Source organism: Nerophis ophidion, linkage group LG03 (genome assembly GCF_033978795.1).
Source record: "Nerophis ophidion isolate RoL-2023_Sa linkage group LG03, RoL_Noph_v1.0, whole genome shotgun sequence".
NCBI lineage: Eukaryota > Metazoa > Chordata > Actinopteri > Syngnathiformes > Syngnathidae > Nerophis > Nerophis ophidion.
The window spans coordinates 14,361,268-14,373,595 of record NC_084613.1 but is presented as its reverse complement, the minus strand read 5'-3'; the positions used below and the strand labels follow the sequence as shown (position 1 = coordinate 14,373,595).

General features: G+C 41.6%; 1 protein-coding gene across 2 annotated transcripts in view; it reads right to left on the bottom strand.

Annotated features, from left to right (window-relative positions):
* deaf1 (DEAF1 transcription factor) overlaps positions 1–11,488 on the bottom strand; it is a 31,474-nt gene extending 19,986 nt beyond the window's left edge. Inside the window, exons 1-5 of one of the 2 annotated variants that reach the window (XM_061894327.1) lie at positions 11,027–11,488; positions 5,511–5,611; positions 2,831–2,957; positions 2,518–2,667; positions 2,116–2,255 (exon numbers count right to left, since the gene is read on the bottom strand). In XM_061894327.1, the coding sequence (XP_061750311.1) occupies positions 2,116–2,255; positions 2,518–2,667; positions 2,831–2,957; positions 5,511–5,611; positions 11,027–11,222 (714 nt within the window). In that variant the 5' untranslated portion in view covers positions 11,223–11,488. The remainder of the gene's footprint in view (positions 1–2,115; positions 2,256–2,517; positions 2,668–2,830; positions 2,958–5,510; positions 5,612–11,026) is intronic. The other variant, XM_061894328.1, reaches the window with a different exon arrangement.
* Between the last annotated feature and the right edge of the window lie 840 nt (positions 11,489–12,328).

The window sequence follows — 12,328 nt, the reverse complement described above, 5'->3', positions numbered from 1 at the left end:
CTGAGAAACAATAATCAAAATAAGTAAAAAAAACAGTACAAAACAGCCAATGATGTGTCGTGTGCAGCTCACGTGACCACGCCGTCTCATTTGCTTGGAAACATTGGAAAAATGGCGGAAAACAGTATCGATAAATCGGTGCAGAAACACCTGGGGGTTAATCTCGCATTGGAGAAAAGTGTACGACTTAAGTCGTCAAAAGTGTGGGAATATTTCACTTCAAACACGGCAAAGAAGACAGTTTCCTGCAAAATGTGCAGCATGGACCTTGCGTGGCATGGAAGTACGAGATCGCTTCAGGAGCACCTGAACAGGAATCATGTTGGATCCATGGATGAAGAGAAGAACTCACGGTACGTAACTTTTTCAGTCCATAGTCAAAGTATATTGATCCGTTGTGTCCGTCTTTGTGTGTTTTTAATCTTTTGTTAACGAGGAGATTTTTTTCAGGAAGCCCAGCAGCAACTGTTGTGTATTAACTTTCAGAGCGTTCGGAACATTTTGGAGATTGTGAGGTCTTCATTTTCCATGTTGTTAAGAGCGGCAACAGCTTTTTTGTGAGTAACGTTAACGTTATGTCTTTGTTGCAACGCGGGACTAATAATGTGTCTCTGGCGCATTTGACTCCGTTTACAGAGAGAAAACGCATGGTTACCAATTTGGAAATGAACATAACTGACAGAAATATCTCAGGCTAGTTTCATAATGCATCAATGTAGCCGGGCCCAATAAAGCTATAAAAATATATTTAGATTTGAGTGACGCTTTAGTATAACTAAACATTATGAAGGTGCTGGAATATTTCATGCTATCATTCACAGGCAGCCCAAAATGAATCCTTTATTATTCACAACAGAAACGTGTACAATATCTGACCCAGTTCTGATCAGAGTTACATTTCTGTGTTGTTATTGGTGTATTCTGCAACTCCAATGTCCATTTAATTTAGCTTTTTTTTTAATGTGGTCGCGTATTTGTCTTTTACGTCAGAAATTATTAATAAAATCAACTGGGTATGTATTGAGTTACATGTAAATGATGCTACTATGTACGTTCATAATATGGTGTCTCTCATTTCAGATAGAAACAAGCCAGCATTATAAACTTGGTACAAAGGAAGATCTGCACTGACTAAAGCTATCCGGAGTATGTTGCTAACTGACATGAGGCTACTATCAATGGTGGAGGATGAAGGTTTTAGACAAATGATTCACGTCCTTAACCCTGGTTACACTCTTCCCTCGAGGACCCATTTTTACCAAACTGATGGAGAGGAAGTACGAGCAGACATTCAATGCAGTGTAGACTGGCATAAAAGCCACCCATAGCAAAATTGCTTTCACTACTAATGTGTGGACAAGTGTAGCCACCTTGGCAATACATGCCGTTACATTGGAGACGAGGAAAGAAATTCAGCATCCAACATTGCAGAATGGTTGGAATAAGTAATAGCCAGGTGTAAAATTCCCCTAAGCAAATTTATTGTTATTGTGCATGACAATGGTGCACTTTATAAAAAAAAAAAAAAAAAAATTGTAACACTTGCCTTGTTTTATTTGGCAAGTCAAAAGAACAAAGTGCTTTTTAAGTAAAGTATTGGAAAGGATAGAAATGTAGTATGTCTCTTTTTATCGGATTATTAATCGATTAATCAAAGTAATAATCGACAGATTATTCGATTATCAAATTAATCGTTAGTTGCAGCCTTAGTACCAACGTATATTGAAATAGTGGTACCAACTCATACCAGTATCAACACATATCGACATAGTGGTACCAACGCGGCATAGCTCGGTTGGTAGAGTGGCCGTGTCAGCAATTTGAGGGTTGCAGGTTCGATTCCCGCTTGTGCCATCCTAGGTACTGCCGTTGTGTCCTTGGGCAAGACACTTTACCACCTGCTCCCAGTGCCACCCACACTGGTTTAAATGTAACTTAGATATTGGGTGTCACTATGTAAAGCGCTTTGAGTCACTTGAGAAAAGCGCTATATAAATATAATTCACGTCACTTCACAATACATACCAGTACCAACATACACTGACGTGGTGGCACCAACACATTCCAATACCAAGATGATGGTACCAACAGAAACCAGTATCAGCACATAGGTACCTGGATGAGGCAGAGCAAAGGTCTTCCTGCATATCTGATGCTCCTCTTCCAGTCTTTGCTGCTCGCCCGGCCTGCCAGACCCTCGAACTCCGTGGGCGTCAACCACTGCTGCTCGTGTTTGATGCAGCGACCTCGACCCCCTAGACACACCACACTCCAGTAAGTTCTGCTCCAGTCCGTCAGAACAACATGTGGTCCAGTAAGTCCTGCTCTAGTTTGTCAGAACAACATGTGGTCCAGTAAGTCCTGCTCTAGTCCGTCAGAACAACATGTGATCCAGTAAGTCCTGCTCTAGTCCGTTGGAACATGTGGTTCAGTAAGTCCTGCTCCAGTCCATCAAAACAACTTGGTGTCCAGTAAGTCCTGCTACAGTCTGTCAGAACAACATGTGGTCCGGCTCACCTGAACCCAGGCGGTTCTTGTAGAGAACCCCGCTGGTGTTTCTGCATCGCACAGGAAGCTCGTTGTTGTACACTGAAGGATCCCAGTTGTACTTGGAGGTGGAGTCTTTGTCTTGGGGAGGAGTCAGTGGGGTGGGCGGAGTCGGTGGGTCTGTAAATTGGAACAGGTGAACACAAAACACACTTTATACAAAAACAATAAAATGAAATGGTGCATGGTGGAGGTGGACTTGAGGCGACCATGGTCCATGTTGTAGTACCGACATGTAGTATTGACTTGGAGCAGTGACATGTAGTATTCTAGGATGTAGTACCCGAGATAGTGGAGGTGGACTTGAGGCAGGCTTCGTCCATGATGCCAGAGTCTCTGTGGACCACGATCAAAGTTGTCTTCTGGCTGCTGAGAGGGTCCGTCTGCAGTTCAAGGGTGGTCCTCCCGCTCTTTGATCAACACAAGTATTTAGAGGAGATAGTTTATACTTTATATATATGTATTTATATGAGATGTTAAATAGTGTATATGTATGTACATATACATATATATTAGTTTCAGTGTATTATATACTGTATTTATATATATATATATATAATATTTTATAGTGTTTATGTATATATATATATATATATATATATATATATATATATATATATATGTAGTTTTCGTGTATGATATAGTGTATATGTATACACAGTATATATTAGTTTTGGTGTATTGTATAGTGTATATGTATGGACTCATAGACACACACACACACACACACAGTATATATATATGTATATATATATATATATATATATACACCCTGCTATTTTGCAAGTTCTCCCACTTAGAAATCATGGAGGGGTCTGAATTTTTTACGGTAGGTGCATGTCCACTGTATGAGATATAACCTAAAAAGAAAAATCCAGAAATCACAATATATGATTTTTTAACAATTTATTCTTGTGATACAGCTGAAAATAAGTATTTGAACACCTGTCTATCAGCTAGAATTTTGACCCTCAAAGACCTGTTAGTCCGCCATTAAAAGTCCTCCTCCACTCCACTGTATGATCTTGAATCAGATGCACCTGTGTGAGGTCGTTAACTGCATAAAAACACCTGTCCGCCCCATAGAATCAGTAAGACCCAAACATTCAGCATGGCTAAGAGCAAAGAGCTGTCCAAAGACACCAGAGACAAAATTGTACAACTCCACAAGGATGGAAAGGCCTTTGGAGAAATTGCCAAGCAGCTTGGTGAAAAAAGGTCCACTGTTGGAGCAATCATTACAAAATGGAAGAAGCTAAACATGACGGTGAATCTCAATGGGAGTGGAGCCCCATGCAAGATATCACCTCGTGGAGTCTCAATGATGCTAAGAAAGGTGAGGAATCAGCCCAGGACTATGCGGCAGGACTTGGTCAATGACCTGAAAAGAGCTGGGACCACTGTTTCCATGGTCACTGTTGGTAATAGTCATGGTTTGAAATCATGCATGGCACGGAAGGTTCCCCTGCTTAAACCAGCACACATTAAGGCCCGTCTTAAGTTTGCCAATGACCATTTGGATGATCCAGAGGAGTCATGGGAGTAGGTTTTGTGGACAGATGAGACCAAAATTGACCTTTTTGGTCATAATTCCACTATGCGTGTTTGGGGGAAGAAGAATGATGCATACCATCCCAAGAACACCATCCCTACTGTGAAGCATGAGGGTGGTAGCATCATGCTTTGGGGGTGTTTTTCTGCTCATGGGACAGGATGGCTGTACTGTATTAAGGAAAGGATGACTGCAGCAATGTATTGTGAGATTTTGGCCAAAAACCTCCTTCCCTCAGTCAGATAATTGAAAATGAGTCGTGGCTGGATCTTCCAACATGACAATGACCCAAAGCACACAGCCAGGAAAACCAAGAAGTGGCTTCGTAAGAACCATATCAAGGTTTTGGAGTGGCCTAGCCAGTCTCCAGACCTAAATCCAATTGAAAATCTTTGGAGGGAGCTGAAAGTCTGTGTTACTCAGCGACAGCCCAGAAAGCTGACTGATCTAGAGAAGATCTGTGTGCAGGAGTGGGCCAAAATCCCTCCTGCAGTCTGTGCAAACCTGGTGCAGAACTACAGGAAACGTTTGACTTCTGTAATTGCAGACAAAGGCTACTCTACCAAATATTAATGTTGGTGTTCAAATACTTATTTTCAGCTGTATCACAAGAATAAATTGTTAAAAAAATCATAGATTGTGATTTCTGGATTTTTCTTTTCAGGTTCTCTCTCATACAGTGGACATGCACCTACTGAGAAAATTTCAGACCCCTCCATGGGGCAAGTGGGAGAACTTGCAAAATAGCAGATTGTTCAAATACTTATTTTCTTCCCTGTATGTATATATATATACATACAGGGAAGAAAATAAGTATATACTGTGGGGGTGTGTATGTATATATATCATACACCAAAACTACATATATACATACATATACACTACAATACAACAAAACTAAAATATACTGTGTGTGTATATATATATATATATATATATATATATATATACACACACAGTATATTTTAGTTTTGTTGTAGTGTATATGTATGTATATATGTATATATATCATACACCAAAACTACATATATACATACATATACACTACAATACAACAAAACTAAAATATACTGTGTGTGTATATATATATATATATATACATATATATATATATATATATATATAAATGTATATATACACACAGTATATTTTAGTTTTGTTGTATTGTAGTGTAAATGTATGTATATATGTAGTTTTGGTGTATGATATATATACATACACATACACACAGTATATATTAGTTTTGGTTTATTGTATAGCGTATATGTATGTATTTATAAGAGATCTTTTAAAGTGTATATGTATGTATATATGTCATTTTGGTGTATTATATAGTGTATATGTATGTATATATGTAGTGTTGGTGTATTATATAGTGTATATGTATATACATGTGTAGTTTTGGGTGTACCAGCACGTGTTCAGGGAGGTTGGCAGCGGCGTCCACTGTGGTGTTGAAAACGCTGTCGTCATCATCGGCCTGAACGTCTGACACTGTTACCGTGGAAACGTCTGCACAACAACAACACTTAATACAAATATACATGTACATCTAATCCTATATAGGTTGTAACATCAGAAGTTATGAAATACTTGTATCAAATATAGATGGTGATATATGTATATTGCAGCCTCCTGCGATAATGTATTTGGAATACAAATGATATCAGATTTACAGGTTACAAATGCTCCTTATTTAGTTGCACTAACATATGACATCATTTCCTGTTGCATTGTTTTGTCAAAACTTAATAAAATTATATAATGTTTCTATCTACACTTCTGTTAAAATAAAATAATCACTTATTCTTCTGTTGTTTAGTACTTTACAAAAGTTTTGGACAATACGACAAATGTGGATGTTGATTTGATACCAACCAGTTACAGGGTCATCAGTATCGGCCATACCAATGCTTTACATTTTTAATATCTTTGAATCACTACATTTTTAGTTACGATTATAATCAGGCAAAAACATGTGATGGAATGGATTCTCAATATTTGTTAGCAAAAAATGCACTAAGATTAATTTTGAACATCTTGAAGTGCCGTATTTCCCCCCAAGTTGGAAAAACCAGGGTCGGGTGGTTTGTTTTGTTGTTTTTTTGTTGCTAAACACAATTGTGTGATTTGTTTGCTTTACTGCCTCTGACAATTGTACTTCATGTTTTTTAATGCCTTTAAAACCTGAATTTTCACACTTTCCATTTAATGACTTTTAAAACGAATATAAGTGACGTTAGCATCCTTCCAAGATGGCGCCAAGTATCAAAATTCATGATTTTTAACTTCAAACACTCATAATTGGCTTAAAAGCTTGCAAAAAAAAAAATGTTAGCATGGTAACGTTTTCACAAGTATGACCCACAAAAACCCTGTATGCACAAAATACTAATTACAGTAAAAGAGATAAATAGATCTATTAGTTTGTTTTTTTAATGTGTTAAAAGTTGATTTTGAACATCTTGAAGTGCCGTATTTACCCCCCGGTTGGAAAAACTGGGAGAGGTGGTTTGTTTTGTTGTCTTTTTTTGTTGCCAATTGTTTGATTTGTTTAATTGCTTTACTGCCTCTGACAATTGTATTTCATGTTTTTTTAATGCCATTTAAAACCTGAATTTTCGCACTATCCATTTAATGACTTTTAAAACGAATATAAGTGATGTTAGAGTCTTTCCAAGATGCTGCCAAGTACCAAAAGTTACGATTTTTAGCTTCAAACATACATAATTGGCATTTAGGTAGCCCTTTTTGTCATCTATTATTATTATTTCCATCCATCCATCATCTTCCGCTTATCCGAGGTCAGGTCGCGGGGGCAACAGCCTAAGCAGGGAAACCCAGACTTCCCTCTCCCCAGCCACTTCGTCTAGCTCTTCCCGGGGGATCCCGAGGCGTTCCCAGGCCAGCCGGGAGACATAGTCTTCCCAACGAGTCCTGGGTCTTCCCCGTGGCCTCCTACCGGTTGGACGTGCCCTAAACACCTCCCTAGGGAGGCGTTCGGGTGGCATCCTGACCAGATGCCCGAACCACCTCATCTGGCTCCTCTCGATGTGAAGGAGCAGCGGCTTTACTTTGAGTCCCTCCCGGATGGCTGAGCTTCTCACCCTATCTCTAAGGGAGAGACCCGCCACACGGCGGAGGAAACTCATTTCGGCCGCTTGTACCCGTGATCTTATCCTTTCGGTCATGACCCAAAGCTCATGACCATAGGTGAGGATGGGAACGTAGATCGACCGGTAAATTGAGAGCTTTGCCTTCCGGCTCAGCTCCTTCTTCACCACAACGGATCGGTACAACGTCCGCATTACTGAAGACGCCGCACCGATCCGCCTGTCGATCTCACGATCCACTCTTCCCTCACTCGTGAACAAGACTCCTAGGTACTTGAACTCCTCCACTTGGGGCAGGGTCTCCTCCCCAACCCGGAGATGGCACTCCACCCTTTTCCGGGCGAGAACCATGGACTCGGACTTGGAGGTGCTGATTCTCATTCCGGTCGCTTCACACTCGGCTGCGAACCGATCCAGCGAGAGCTGAAGATCCCGGTCAGATGAAGCCATCAGGACCACATCATCTGCAAAAAGCAGAGACCTAATCCTGCAGTTACCAAACCGGAACCCCTCAACGCCTTGACTGCGCCTAGAAATTCTGTCCATAAAAGTTATGAACAGAATCGGTGACAAAGGACAGCCTTGGCGGAGTCCAACCCTCACTGGAAATGTGTTCGACTTACTGCCGGCAATGCGGACCAAGCTCTGGCACTGATCGTACAGGGAACGGACCGCCACAATAAGACAGTCCGATACCCCATACTCTCTGAGCACTCCCCACAGGACTTCCCGAGGGACACGGTCGAATGCCTTCTCCAAGTCCACAAAGCACATGTAGACTGGTTGGGAAAACTCCCATGCACCCTCAAGAACCCTGCCGAGAGTATAGAGCTGGTCCACAGTTCCACGACCAGGACGAAAACCACACTGTTCCTCCTGAATCCGAGGTTCGACTATCCGACGTAGCCTCCTCTCCAGTACACCTGAATAAACCTTACCGGGAAGGCTGAGGAGTGTGATCCCACGATAGTTGGAACACACCCTCCGGTCCCCCTTCTTAAAGAGAGGAACCACCACCCCGGTCTGCCAATCCAGAGGTACCGCCCCCGATGTCCACGCGATGCTGCAAAGTCTTGTCAACCAAGACAGCCCCACAGCATCCAGAGCCTTAAGGAACTCCGGGCGGATCTCGTCCACCCCTGGGGCCTTGCCACCGAGGAGCTTTTTAACTACCTCAGCGACCTCAGCCCCAGAAATAGGAGAGTCCACCACAGATTCCCCAGGCACTGCTTCCTCATAGGAAGACGTGTTGGTGGGATTGAGGAGGTCTTCGAAGTATTCCTTCCACCTATCCACAACATCCGCAGTCGAGGTCAGCAGAACACCATCCGCACCATACACGGTGTTGATAGTGCACTGCTTCCTCTTCCTGAGGCGGCGGACGGTGGTCCAGAATCGCTTCGAAGCCGTCCGGAAGTCGTTTTCCATGGCTTCCCCGAACTCTTCCCATGTCCGAGTTTTTGCCTTCGCGACCGCTGAAGCTGCACACCGCTTGGCCTGTCGGTACCTGTTCACTGCCTCCGGAGTCCTATGAGCCAAAAGGACCCGATAGGACTCCTTCTTCAGCTTGACGGCATCCCTCACCGCTGGTGTCCACCAAGGGGTTTTAGGATTGCCGCCCCGACAGGCACCAACTACCTTGCGGCCACAGCTCCGATCTGCCGCCTCGACAATAGAGGTGCGGAACATGGTCCACTCGGACTCAATGTCCAGCACCTCCCTCGTGACATGTTCAAAGTTCTTCCGGAGGTGGGAATTGAAACTTTGTCTGACAGGAGACTCTGCCAGACGTTCCCAGCAGACCCTCACAATGCGTTTGGGCCTGCCAGGTCTGTCCGGCATCCTCCCCCACCATCGCAGCCAACTCACCACCAGGTGGTGATCGGTAGAAAGCTCCGCCCCTCTCTTCACCCGAGTGTCCAAAACATAAGGCCGCAAATCCGATGACACAACTACAAAGTCGATCATGGAACTGCGGCCTAGGGTGTCCTGGTGCCAAGTGCACATATGGACACCCTTATGTTTGAACATGGTGTTTGTTATGGACAATCCGTGACGAGCACAAAAGTCCAATAACAAAACACCACTCGGGTTCAGATCCGGGCGGCCATTCTTCCCAATCACGCCTCTCCAGGTTTCACTGTCGTTGCCAACGTGAGCGTTGAAGTCTCCCAGTAGGACAAGGGAATCACCCGGGGGAGCACTTTCCAGTACTCCCTCGAGTGTGCCCAAAAAGGGTGGGTATTCTGAACTGCTGTTTGGTGCGTAAGCACAAACAACTTATTATTATTTATTAATATTTAATACTCTCTCTGTATTTTCTTTAGTTTTCTTTCCTATTTGAAAGTGCCTTGACTGTTGAGTAAATTATAAATGTATGTTTGTTGTTCAATGACAAAAATTTTAAATAGAAATAATTGCCTAAAAAGCTAGCATGCTAACGTTCTCATAAGTATGACCCACAAAAACCCTGCATGCACAAAATACTAAATATACTAAAAGATAGAAATTACATCCATAATTTTTTTGGAAAAGGTGTTAAAACATCCATCCATTTACTACCGCTTGTCCCTTCCGGGGTCGCGGTTGAGTAGAAAAGTGGTTCTCCAACTTTTTTCAGTGATGTACCCCCTGTGAACATTTTTTTAATTCAAGTACCCCCTAATCAGAGCAAAGCATTTTTGGTTGAAAAAAAGGGGTAAAAAAGTAAAATACAGCACTATGTCATCAGTTTCTGATTTATTAAATTGTATAACAGTGCAAAATATTGCTGATTTGTAGTGGTCTTTCTTGTACTATTTGGAAAAAAAATATATAAAAATAACTAAAAACTTGTTGAAAAATAATAAATTGGCCCTAGTGTGGGAATGTGAGTGTGAATGTTGTTTGTCTATCTGTGTTGGCTCTGCGATGAGGTGGCGACTTGTCCAAGGTGTACCCCGCCTTCCGCCCGATTGTAGCAGAGATAGGCGCCAGCGCCCCCCGCTACCCTAATAGGGAATAAGCGGTAGAAATGGATGGATGGATGGATGGATTGTTGAAAAATAAACAAGTGATTCAATTATAAATAAAGATTTCAATACATAGAAGTAATCATCAACTTAAAGTGCCCTCTTTGGGGATTGTAATAGAGATCCATCTGGATTCATGAACTTAATTTTAAACATTTCTTCACAAAAAAAGAAATCTTTAACATCAATATTAATGGAACATGTCCACAAAAAATCTAGCTGTCAACACTGAATATTGCATTGTTGCATTTCTTTTCACAGTTTATGAACTTACATTCATATTTTGTTGAAGTATTATTCAATAAATATATTTATAAAGGATTTCTGAATTGTTGCTATTTTTAGAATATTTTTGAAAAATCTCACGTACCCCTTGGCATACCTTCAAGTACCCCCAGGGGTACGCATACCCCCATTTGAGAACCACTGGAGTAGAATACAACTATCTTAGTATTTTCAATCAATATCACATAAACAACGTAATTAACCACATTTTTGTTGATGCCGACCAACTGTCCATGTAATGTAATGTGGAATTGTGTGCACTTTAGTTAGTTTAGTTGTGGTTCCGAGCGGTTAAATTGGTGCAAAGTTAAAACATTGAACAAAGTGAATGAAGTTTGGAGAACCTTCCAACAGAATGGCGTGCTTGTGCAAATGCTTGAGTAACGGACGTTCAATGTGAGAAAAGCTACGTTGGTAGGTTTAAATAAATCAATTTTACCCTAAAATGTGTTTAAAATAGAAGTATAGATTAATACTGTGTAGTTTTGGCCCGCTTGCTAGCTTAAAACCCGCCTTGCCTGCAAAAGCCGAGTCGGCCTCGTCGGAGTTCGGCAGGGACTCGGCTTCCAGGTCGATGTTTCCCGGCGCCGCCATTACCGCCATTGTGGCAACTTCGGCGTCCGACTCGGTATCCGAGCCGACCGCCGAGGGCCCGCCGACGATGGGCGGTTCGTGCAGCCCGAGCGCCTTCGTCGCCGACTCCGTCTCGTCCATTCCTCCGGCGAACGACAACAGCCGAATTGACCCGAAGAGTCCCGGGACGACGAGCACAAGCGTTCGGGACTCGAGAAGACTCGGCAACGCCAATAAACACACCCGAGTATAACACAGACTGTTGTCCTTTCAAACGAAAGAGCCGCCGAAGAAATAATGGCCTCTCCTCGTGCTTTGTTTTGCTACAAGTCCTCGCGCCGGATAAAGCCGAGTGGATACGAGTGCAGCCGAAGCGTTCCACGAAGGCCAAAAGAAAACGCGCGCGGGTTACGTCATAGTTTTTAAACACCTGCCATACAAACACTCGCGTTATATTTCAAAAGTACTTTTTTAAAAATATACATTTGACACTATTTTCTAAGATGGGCGTGGTTTCAAACAATCTGGGATCGACCCCAAAAACGACTCTGGCAAAATGCACGAAAATTTAAACTCAACGCTTGTTCAAACCAGGACGGATCCTAAATGTAAAAATAACAACAAAAAACATTTAAAATGATTAATTGCATTCGTAAAAGTCAAAGTATATGCCATGTGCGTTACATTCTACAAATACTATTACAAAAAAAACAAACATAAAAAAGTGCAATAAAACAACAAACGGGTAGCATGTAACAAAAAAAATTTGCATTGTTGACTCTGATAACACAAAGCTCTTTAAAACTGTCATTGGTCAAAAATAATGAAGTAAAATGCTGTTCATAATTATTGACATATTAAGGCTTCAGTGCCTTCCCATCAAATATTACGCTTAAAAATATTTGGGGGGCAAATATTGCATATTTTGTGTTTTTGCCATTAAAAAACAAGTTTTATTTAACAAAACACATGAAAAAAATAACTATATATATAATATATATATTAGGGCTGCGAATCTTTGGGTGTCCTACGATTCGATTCAAGATCGATTATTGGGGTCGCGATTCGATTATATATCGATTTTTCCGATTCAACGCGATTCTTGATTCAAAAACGATATTTTTACGATTCAAAGCGGTTCTGTATTCATTCAATACATAGGATTTCACCAGGATCTACCACAGTCTGCTGACATGCAAGCAGAGTACTAGATTTTTTTTTTTTTAAAAGCTTTTATGATTGTAAAG